Here is an 11,706-nt window from a genome sequence, read left to right on the forward strand (position 1 = left end):
AGTCCTGTTAATAGGTGGAGAGGGCTGGTGAAGTTTGAACTCTAAAAGCAGTTTAGAGTGGTTTGTTTTGTTTTGTTTTGTTTTTTTCCATCGAGATGAGAAAGAGCAACGTAACCACTCAGCTCCACGGCCTAACTGTGAGCCCCAGAGGCTGCCTTGGCCAACAACAGAATATAAGCTACTCATAGAAACTAGAAAATAAATACAAGAGAAGCAGGAAAGACTGGTGTTGTTATGTAAATAATATATACAATCAAATAATCACTATTAAATAATATTTTAAAATAAGGTTATCAAAGATTATAAAACATGAGGCCCTTCCAAATCCTTTTTCCATTTTGCTGGCAAGCCCTTGATTAGGAAAAGCCACTATGTTAGCAGTTGTCTTTAAAGTCAGAACACAGAAAAGTTACCCACACTGGTTGTTCTCTGGAACAGTTTTCTTTGTCTCTAGACCAGTGGGGGTCAGAAGAAACCACAGAGACCTCTGTCCCTATCTGGTTCTTCCCCTGTCCCCTTGGGTGAGGTCCAAGTGGGGTCCTGGGGTACTCATAGCCAGGGGTAGGTTGAGCAGCACCAAAGAGAGGCACACTTGATCATATTCCTGAATGGAAGAGGAAGACTGAATCCAGGTCTCTAAGGCCCACCTGTAGAGAACCAGAATTCTCCAAGCTAAGTTCTCAGAGCGTTCAGTCAATTGTGACCAATTGTAAGCTGGATGGTGGCTTCTGTGACTTAAGTCCCATGTCACTAGGGTGTGGGCTAAAAGCTTCATGGTCTCCCAAAGGACCCGTGAACCCTAGGGAACTGTTGCACTTTCGTGGCTGAGAGCTGCTAATTGGTATTTGACTGACGGCTGTTGCTTCTGTAACAAGAAATCAGATCCACATGATCAGAATACAGCATCAACCTGAAGACCACACTCGGCACTGGACCGGACGCAGGCGTGAACAGTTTGGCATGGTGCCTCTTGGGCTTAGTGCCAGTACGCTAAGACCTATGTGAAGGAGCCGAGAAAGACAGGAGGCTGCATGAAGTCCGAAATAAAGGAAAAGGCATTGTTCTTTGTAGACATGGGGGAGCATGTGGTAATGTCTGAAACTAGGATCCCGGGAAAAGCTGGGCTAGCGGAAGAACCTGAAGTGATGAGAATCAACGCACTGGGAACCTAAGCCCACAATTACAAATTTCATTTTTTCTTTCGCCTGGAGGCTGTGATGAAAGCTCTTGCTACACAAAAATCTATGTGGCACCCAGGGTATTATATAAGCCCTTGACAGGAGGGGAGATAGTCCGGTCTGTGCGCTTCAGCCGCCGCAGTCGCAGTAGCCACGGCGCAGCAGCGAGAGCCGCTCAGGTTGATTTAGAACGCGGGTGACAGTGGCCTGGCGCGAGCCTACGGCTGACGACAGCGGCTGATCCCACTCGGTTTCCATGGAGACGGGCAGGAGCCGAGGCGGCGGCGCGGCTGTCAGCGAGCGCGGCGGCGCGCGCGCGGGGGTCTGCAGGAGGCAGGAGCAGGCCGGGGCCCTCGCTGCAGACATGGACTCGCATTGTGAGTGCGCCGCGGAGACGCCCGCCGCAGAGCCGCCGTCGGGGAAGATCAATAAGGCTGCGTTCAAGTTATTCAAGAAGAGGAAATCGGGGGGCACCATGCCCAGCATTTTTGGGGTCAAAAACAAAGGGGATGGGAAGAGCTCGGGGCCGGCGGGGATGGTGAGAAGCAGGACCCACGACGGACTAGCCGAGGTGCTGGTGCTGGAGGGCAGCAAGAAGGAGGAGCCGCCTGGCGGGAGCGATCACAGCGGGGCCCGACCGATCCCCGGACCCCCCAAAGCCTCCGGGCCTGGCCTGGGCTCCCTGGCCAGCAGCTCGGTGGCCAAGTCCCACAGCTTCTTCTCCCTGCTGAAAAAGAACGGGCGATCGGAGACCGGCAAGGGAGACCATGCCGAGGCGAGCAAGGCTGGCGGCAAACAAAAGAGGGGGCTGAAAGGGATCTTCAGCAGCATGCGCTGGCACCGGAGGGACAAGCGCGGCAAGGAGGAGGAGGAGAAGGCGGCGCGCGCGGCGGGCCCGGGCAGCCTGGTCCTGCCCGGCTCGCTCACCGCCAGCCTGGAGTGCGTCAAGGAGGAGCCGCCCCGAACCGCGCGTCGCCCGGACAGCCCGGGCCAGGACGCCCCGCGACACGCAGCAGGTGAGCCCGCAGGGGGAGAGCAGGCGCCCGCGTCCGCCGAGCGCGCCCCGGAGCGGACCTGCCTCGAGGCCTCGAGCCCCACCGGCCCTGGCGATCAAAGCTCCCGGGGAGAGGACGCCGAGGGGCATCGGCGCGCGGAGAAGCCCGGGGCAGCCCTCGAGTCGGGAGCCGGTGAGGTCCAGGCGGCCGAGGATGCGTCCAGGACAGGTGACGTTCCGATAAAGACCGTCCCCCTTGTCGACTCCGAAGGTGGCAGCGGCCGGGCGTCTGCTGTCCCTGACCCTTCCTCTGTTGATCCACCCTCAGACCCGTCGGCAGATCGTATTTGTTTGATGTTTTCTGACGTGACTTCACTGAAAAGCTTTGACTCTCTTACAGGCTGTGGAGATATTATTGCAGACCCAGAAGAAGAGGCAGGCCCCAGCTGTGACAAGCATGCCCCCGGGCCAGGCAAGCCAGTTCTCTCTAAAAAGAACCCCAGCGTGGTGGCCTACCAAGGAGGAGGGGAGGAGATGGCCAGCCCAGATGAGGTGGACGACACCTATCTCCCGGAATTCTGGGACATGTTGTCCCAGACTGAGGACCAAGGGCAAGGAACCCAGGAGGGCGCCGCGAAGGCAGCCACTGCTTCGGACACCAAGTTGGCCCCTGAGACTTCCAATGATGCCCGGTGTGGGGAAGCAGCCAAGGACGTGTCCTTGGTCAAGCGCAGGAGGCTCCACAGGATTCCCATTGAGTCCCAGCAGAAGGAGGAGCCCAAACACCCGGAGAAGGAGCATCAAGAAGGTGTCCCTAACAGCGATGAGGGCTACTGGGACTCCACCACTCCTGGCCCAGAAGAAGTGAGCGTCAGCAACAGCAGCAGCAGCAAGAAGGTGGTCATCCCCAGGGATAGCAACAGTGGTGATGTTCTCTGTGATCTCTACGTTGAACCTGAAGCAAGCCCAGCCGCCCTTCCTGCCACAGAGGACCCACCCTGCTTGTCCCGGTTAAAGCCGGTGTCTCCAGGCACCATCACCTGTCCTTTGAGAACACCCGGCAGCTTGCTGAAGGACTCTAAAATCCCTATTAGCATCAAGCATCTCTCCAACCTTCCGTCCAGCCATCCGGTGGTGCACCAGCAACCAGCCAGGAGTGAGGTGCCCAGAACAAAAATCCCTGTTTCCAAAGTGCTGGTCCGCAGGGTCAGCAACCGGGGCTTGGCTGGAACCACCATCAGGGCAGCAGCATGCCATGACAGTGCCAAAAAGTTGTGAGGTCCCCAAGGCCAAGGAGGATGGATGGGCCATATGTTAAGGAATACAACTTTCCCCTGGAAACCACTGAAGGAAATTCGCTTTCTCCAAAGCAAATCATTTAGGACCCACCCTTCTCCATATGGCCTAGAAGTCTTTGTTGGAGACAGGGGGCAGGACACCCTGGAAGGGGGATGTTACACCTGGAGTTCAGATAAGTTTCTGAGAATTCTTTTCTAGCACTTTCCTTTTTCTTTTAACCTTTTCAAAAGATCTGGGCTTTTTGTCTCCTTCTCCTCCCCCTCTTCTTCCACTTCCTGCTCCTCCTCCTCCTCCTATTTCCTTATTTCATGGATCACTCAGAAGTCACCTTTCCTTGCCTTTGCAGAAAATAAGATTTAACCAAATCTAACAACAACAACAACAACAAAAGTCACACCAGGATATCAGGCTGTTCTAGAGTCAAAAGGGCCTTGAGGAATCAGTAAACAGCAGAATTCTTGCCTTTCTTTCCAGGAAAGAAAAAAAAAAAAAAGACCTTCACTTTATCACTGTGTGGAAATCACCTCAAAGCTAAAGATGCATGTAGCTGTGTGACTAGACAAGGGGGCTGCTGACTGGCAGGAAGTGCCCCAGCTGCCAGTTATGCAAATAGCGAGAGCTCTGTGTCTAGGAAGAAAACAGAGAGGTTTAGTATGGCTGACTCAGATCATTTGTCTGAGGAGAAATAAAAGGCTCACGAGTAGTTTATGTGGTTTTTTTGTTTGTGTATTTTTTTTTAATCCACTCCTCCCTCTTGGTGCAAAGTTCAGGATCAGGGAAAGATCTCAGTAAATGCTGATTACACTGTATTTTGTCGTTTGTAAACATCAACCTTCTTATGTATAACTAATGCATATTTTACGGTTTATCTCGCACCTAACATTCTTCAACCCCTTCATTGTATAGGATTTAAAGTCTGGTCTTACAGCTGAATTTAATGACAAGACAAGCCATTGAGGTTCTTTATGTACTATAGCCTGAGGCAGTGCTGCTTTTGATTTATTAGGGTCCTTTGCACACACACACCCACACCCACACACCCACACACACAGACACACACATACACAGACACACAGACACACACAGACACACACACACACACCACACACACATATATATGTGTGTGTGATATATGTGTGTGTGTATGTATGTATAATTGATGCCCTTGAACAGTAGTTTTCCTGGCCTTGGTTAAGAGTCTGCATGTCAACACAAACCAGAAATTTTACCTGGTTTATAAAATGTTGGATCCAACCATTTCCCCAAAGATATGTCCAAAATGTTCAATATAGAAAGTACAAGTTTAAAACTATTCTTTTGACATTTGCTATATAAACCTCTGCCTGAGACAGGTGTGTTGGCCATAAGACACTGCAAACCTAAGTACGTAAACATGCTACTAAATTACTCTTTGAGAAGGGGTTTGATTGGATACATGCTTTCTAGTGTTTCAGCTGACACTCTGAAGCCTTGGCAGCCTGAACCACACAGCGAACAGGTTCCTAGGATGCTCTTAGGATCTGCTGATTAAACTGATATCCTTCTGTGGATGCACTTCAGGGCATTTAACTCCAAGGGCCAGAGCTTCTACCAGAGGTACTGTGGCTCGCCAGGAGATGGCACAGATCCCAGTGACCCGGCATGTGTGTGAATGATAGAAGCATAGTGTGATTCGGGTTCTAGAGAGATGACTAAGAAATGGTCTGCTATTTTGTGTTTTAAGATTTTAGTTATATTTTGTAAAAGAAAAAAAAGAAGCTAAATATATGAAAACTTATTTTAATAGTATGAGGGAAGCGAAGATAAGTGGCCATCAAGGAAAACTTGACAAGGCATAGAAGAGCCTATTCCTACTTCTGATTTGTAGTGATTCGGGGAGCTTAGAAGAGAGGGGGGCAGAAGTCTGCTGCATACCTTAGTCAGACTGTTGGCTTTCATCGTATTGTCTCAGGTCCGTGCTGTTATCTCAAAGCAATGCTTTATTTTTTAATTTCCCTGTGTCTACAGATGAGACCCCCCCTGCCCCATGTACTCACCACCCTAAGCTCTAGACTCCTGATCAGAAACCATACAAGCATCTCAACCATGCTCAGGAATCCATCCGCACAAAAACTAACAGACAAAAAACATCTCAAAATAGCTGAGATCTGACAATACTTTGACATTTATTTCTGCCCTTGAGGAAAGACTTTAAATTTGATTAATATTGATAGAAATATTTAGACCCAAATTGCATTTGTTTCTCCTAGAACTGGAGAGAATATAAATTTTACTCCTAGCAGGAAAACAAAGGGGCTTTTTTTTGTCTTATGCTTTTCCCTGTAAAGATTCTATTTACCTTTGCACAGCTCCATGGCGGGGTGCTGTTTGCTCTCCTTCAGTGTAGGAAAGGTAATGTATGAAGAACGGGACCAGACACTGTCAGAGTAATGATAGCAGCTGCTTACTAAAGCACCAGGAGCTACTCTTCCAAGCGCTCCCAGCTTGGGGGTTTATCTATGCATTCACCCTTCCTCCATCCTCTCTTTGTAAGTGAAGGAAAATTTAGCAAGATTTGCCTTCACTTCCGCTGGCAGTTGATCACTTGCAAAAGACCTAAAATGTTTGATTTATACTTCTCACCACACTCTTTTCCCCTCTGACTTTTTTTTTTCTCCTTTACCCAGTACGTTTAAGAACAGCAGCCATGCCAGCCGAGTAGAGGACTTGGCAAAGAATTAAATGTCCCTAGCCATTATCAGGCGGGATGGTGGTCAGCCTTCCCCGAACACAGAAAGGGGATCAGAGTTGCTCTCACGTGCCAAGGATTACTTTACCTTATCTGTGTTTCTAGACTTACACTCAACTGTTTATGAATGTGTTATTGGATACTGGATAGCCTTCTGAGGATTGGATGGGCTCCTTCACTTTTTTTTTGAGAAAGATCAGACATGAGCAAATGATGCATTCTTGGTTTGTACAGTCCTAAGGTCCACTGAGTTGGCACTCTTTGGGCAAAGAACTGCCTAAAATGAGAGCACAGAAAGTCAAATCAATTGTTGGGCAGAAATTTGTCAGTTTAATGGCTCTGCATAAGACAACCTGTCTTTAAAATCTAACACACACACACACACACACACACACACACACACACACACACACACACAACGTAAAGCCAATTTAGTCCTGCTTTACCTCTACTGGCAATGAAGACCCTTACTCTTCTCTGTCGGGGACTGGAAGACATTTCTGTTTACCATAGCATCTCAAATCATCACAAGAGAAAATAAATACTTATCACTTCATGTAATAACAATAGAATAAAGTAACAATAGAATAAAGATCAACAGGGCTTCCTTGAGATGTATTTTGCACAAAAGTTAGTCTGCTGAGAGACATGCAAATTATGTTCAGTGTTTAACCTGTGCAGATGAGTCTAGCCCAGCTAGAAGGGCTCCCTCACTCAACTCAGTCATTCTGATTCCTTGAGATCAATATGCAGAGAGCCCTTTGCTGATCCAATTGTCAAGGTCAAAAGGCCCTATCAGGCGTTAAGATTTCTCTGACCAAACTTTCTGGAGTTTTCCTTGTTTCCGTCTCTCTATTTGGGGAAGCTATTCACTGAGCATTCCTTGAAGGTTGACTTGTGTGGCTTTATCTCTCCCATTTTGTTCATCCTCGTTGCTTGCTGCCCTAGGACAGTGAGAGTACGACCCTCCTCACGTGGTTGGCCTTCTGGACCGTGTTAGCAGGTTTTGCTCCTTCCTTGCTTTCTATCATTATGTCTGCCTTGCTTTGGGAATGTGAGGACTTGACTCACTGTGCTTGGCCTCTACTGAGACATCTTAAACAGTCTCCCATGTTTTGCTTCCCTCATGAGTGCTTAAAAATTAACCCAAGAATTTCTAGCTGCCCTTCACCAGCAGGACCAGTTAGAAGGCTCTGCATAAGAAACCTCAAATACCACGCTAACCTTGGTCCCTCCCTTCCCAGCCGCTAAGAAAGGACCCAGTTATTTGTGTAAACTCAGCCTTAGAAATTTCCCATTTATTACACAAAAATTTTTATGGACCAGAATGGGACGAGCAAGGTCTCAGCAGGGTGTCTCTTAGATGCTGCTGTGTGGCAGAAGAAAGATGCTCAGGAACACCTCAGGGCGCTAGTGTGACCGCAGAGTGGTCATTGACTGTGTCATCTGGCCCTGCTCTCGAGACTTTTAGTGGCTGTCAGTTCTAGAGTGAGTATCTGGGGCCTTCTACTCAGGTGATGTTCAAAGGACATAGTGTGTTGCCACAATAACCACTTAGAAGGGAAGTAATTGCTCCACCCGCAGACAGAGGAAGCCTTCAAAAGGTGGTTTTTGGAATTGAACTAGGAGGAGGAGTTCTTTTTTGAACTAAAACAGGGAAGATTAGAGTGTCACAAAGCCTCCAGCTGACGGGCATCAGCTTTTATGATATTGATTTGAATCCAATGCAGCCCGTATCTCCAGGACATGTACTGTATCCAATACTTAATAAAAAAATAAGGGCAATTGGGGGCTTACATGTTGCCGTGTTGTTATTGGATTTTCTCAATAATCATTAAAAGCCATCTCACCTTCGTATGTTTTGCATTTGTATGTATTGCTTAAAGTTTGTATGATGGAGCAGAATGGAGGTCAATCAAGCCGCATAAATGCTTCTAAAATTCCTGTGTGGCTATGCTTCCGGGAGCTCGACTGAGAGTCACTCCACCCTGCGAAGCGGAATAATCTCCCTGGTAGGACTTTAATTCAGACTTTGTGTTTCTCCTTCAGTGCAGACTCCCTCTCTGTATCTCCTTCTTTCCCTAGTCTCTGGGGCGGGGGTATGAACTGTCTAACGCCCTGTGGTAGCGGAAGAGCTAAGAGCTGCTGAAGACATTGACCTCCCTTCGCTTCTAACAGACAAAGCCAACTCACATCCAAACCGGTGACCTTACCTTTTGTGTCACACACAGAGACACCTGCAGCTCCCTGGTCCTCGGTGGTCCATAGGCAAACAGTTGGTTTCCTTCTCTTTGGAGCACCCTCTCCTTCTAGGGATTACATGGAAAGTACAGACAGAAGTCTCTTTTGTTGCCATGGCAACACTCCTTCCCCGATAGGATTTTGGCCATTCCAGGCACGCTTCTCTTAAGGTGTTTTCCTACCTTAAGCCTAGACTTGCCTTGTTCTGAGTATTCTGGGTTTATCTTCATTGTAGTAGGAAATTCAGCATGAAGTGTGTCCTCTTTGATTTTCACGTGTACAACACAGTACATGTGACTCCACATACACTGCTTATAGCTTATGCTTAGAGTCCATGCATCCTGGAGTAATGGACACTTTATTGCTCACGGATCAGCAACTCCTCATGTCCCCTTTCCAGCCCCTGACAACTAGCATTCTGCTCTCTGATTCTAGGAGTTGGACTGGTTTACATACCTCAAAACAATGGGGTCTGGTAGGTTTTGTGCTTTTGTGACTTGCTCATTTCACTGAGCACAACATCTCCAGGGCCAACATCCACCCTGTCATATATTTAAGAGTTCTCCCTTTCTAGAAGCTGGATCCAATGGGCAGCAGGTATACTCATTGTTTGTCTAGTCACCTTTCAACAGATACAGTACTGTGTCTTGGCTACTGTGAATAATTCCCCAGTGTAGACGAGGATGGGAAATATCTTTTCAAGACTCAACCCTCAAGCTTTTAGATAATATCCAGAAGTGAACTTGCTGGGCCATACAGTAATTTCATTTTTAAACCTGTGCTGACCATTTATACTGTTTCCCACAGCCATTCTACACTCCTAACTTCCGTTCACAAGGGCCCAGTTTCCCCACCATCACCTTTTGTCTGTTGTCCACTTAAATGGGGAGCAGATGAGTCATCCTTTGCCCCGGTCCAACTCTGAATTCCAGATGCAAGTACCTTCCATTGTAAGGCATTCATCCTGCTTCCTCAGTGGCCCTGGAATCTTGATCTACATCTTCCAATTTATTAATTCACTCAACTGATATTTATTGAGCACATACTATGATTTTTATGGTTACTTCTACCACCTTCCAGAGGCCGTTTCCTGGAGCGTTAGACACGATGCTCCTTACCTGGTTTTACCATGTCATCTGGTTTGTTTTGGCTACATTTTCCAGAGAAAGAAACTGGTCTTTGAGAAGGTTGAAGGTCTTGGGGCCTGAACCTTGCTTTGAGTAACAGGGGCAGCCTTGAACCTGACTCCACAGCGTAGGCTTTAATTGGAGGCCCTTTTCCAGCCCATACTCCCCTTTTGGATTGCTTGTTTTAGTTAAGAACCCCATTGAAATTCTCAACTATGAGAATCTGACTCCATTTCTATGACGGTGGATGTCATTTAAATGATAATCTCAATTAAAACTGAACTTGGTTTTTAAATAGCCACCAATAGCCTTCATTTAAAAAAAATAATAAAGCCTACATTACAACTCTAAAGGGTTGATCCAGGGGCAAGCAAGCTTTTTCCTATCTAGGCCAGTTAAGATCTGGGGTCATAGCCTCCAGTTATTTAGATTGGACTTATGGACTATACACTCTTATCTCTGTTTTGCCAATAATATAGCCAGAAAAGCCATTTCAGTGGGGAATCCATTAGGCTTCGACCTCGTTTCCTTTCTCTCTGATCCCAGTGAGATGCCTTTCTCAGTATTTAGGGAAAATGAGTTTGAAATTACATCAATATCACAACTAACAAGATTATTTTACCTACACATGTTACCTACCGCTAGTCAACCTTTCCTCACCTCAGTGTAACGAGAAACAGTGGGGGGATCAACACCTGTGCTTACTCTGTTGAATCATGAGCTGGGAGGAGTTAGGAGGGGTATTTAATAATTAACACTCTCCTCTAAAATACAGAACACACATTTCTAATGCAGCCTCAGCTCCTGGTTCTTTGAGATGCACTCAACAGTCTTGGACATCTTCAAATCTGAATCATTTAATAAACTAAAGTAGAAATGTTAGAATGTATGTGACCCAAGAGCACAGGGCGTGGCGGGTAAACACAGCATCTAGCACGGGGGGCATGAAGGGGACACAGCATTATCACGTGTGGACAATTCTGGCACCTGTGGCATTGCCCTGGTAGCTGGCTAGTTTTAATGAATGTTCTTAGCAGCCTAATAAATAACCACTGGAGATTTTTTCTTGCTTCCAGAATAAATTTAGCAGAACTGATTCGATTGATAGCAGTAGAGTAAGGAAGAATATCAGTGAAAAGTGTCTCTGACCGTAAAGCCCTGTGGGTTTCATTTGTCATCAGCAACCCACCAGCCCCCGGTGAACTTCAGATTGCCTGTCTTGCAGCATCTCAGTGTAATATATATAAAAAAAGAGCAGGTTGTTCAGCAGCAATGACTTGGGTTTCCTTAAACCCAAGCAGAAACTCCACTTCTCTACTAGTCTTCCAGCCAGGAGAGCCTCTGAGAACAGGGCTTGGCTGCCTCACTTTTGTGCACAAGAGGAAACTCCTCAGTAACTGGTAGGTTTATAGATATTATTTTTATAATAGAATGTTAAGCCCCTGAAAAATATCAAAAAACTAGTGTCCTAAAATGAGCTCTATGCTTTCCAAACCTACTTGGAAGAAGGGTTCTAAACACCAGTAGGGTCCTTTTTCCTTCGCTACTCCAATGCTCTAATGGGATAGATGAATCAATGTTTATATTTTTAAACCTGTAAATATTTTTATTTTGAAGATTTTGTATATTTGTTGATACAATTCCATTTTGTGCATATGTACTACTGTGCATGTTGCTGGTTTTGATAGTCACTGTTTTAGCAAATGTAAACAGGTTGGACTAATGGGCGCTTTTCTGTCTCTCCATCTTACAATGAAAATACAATGTTGCCATTTGAACTATTGTGTTTAAATTTGGTCAATAAATTCCGTTGCTCCTTTGCAATTAAAGCAAATTCTGTTGGCTGTTATTTTTCTAGGATCTGGTTTTCTTCTAGAGTTTTCCATTTTATTTTAGCAAGTATACTAACAACTGTGAGGAATGGGTATGTGTCCATATGTGCATGAACATGCACTCATATTAGTACATAAATAGGTGTGTGATAAGTGCATGTGTGTGATGTCTGTGATGTGCCTCTTTGTGTTTGATAGACCTGTGATATGTGTGGCTTGCATATATGCAATGTATGGTGTGTGTGTGTGTGTGTATGTATGTGTGTATGTGTGTATATGTGTAGTATGTATATGTATGTATGTGTAT

General features: G+C 46.5%; 1 protein-coding gene across 1 annotated transcript; it reads left to right on the plus strand.

Moving 5' to 3' along the window:
• The first annotated feature begins 1,087 nt into the window (after positions 1-1,087).
• On the plus strand, positions 1,088-11,396 carry Amer2 (APC membrane recruitment protein 2). Its single transcript, NM_001399520.1, has one exon. The coding sequence runs from the start codon at positions 1,435-1,437 to the stop codon at positions 3,448-3,450; it is 2,016 nt and encodes a 671-aa protein (NP_001386449.1). The 5' UTR covers positions 1,088-1,434; the 3' UTR covers positions 3,451-11,396.
• Positions 11,397-11,706: the final 310 nt, after the last annotated feature.

This window comes from Rattus norvegicus, chromosome 15 (genome assembly GCF_036323735.1).
Source record: "Rattus norvegicus strain BN/NHsdMcwi chromosome 15, GRCr8, whole genome shotgun sequence".
Classification (NCBI taxonomy): Eukaryota; Metazoa; Chordata; class Mammalia; order Rodentia; family Muridae; genus Rattus; species Rattus norvegicus.

Coding starts and splice junctions, on each gene's coding strand:
- Amer2 (NM_001399520.1), top strand. CDS start 1,435: ATGGAGACGGGCAGGAGCCGAGGCGGCGGCGCGGCTGTCAGCGAGCGC.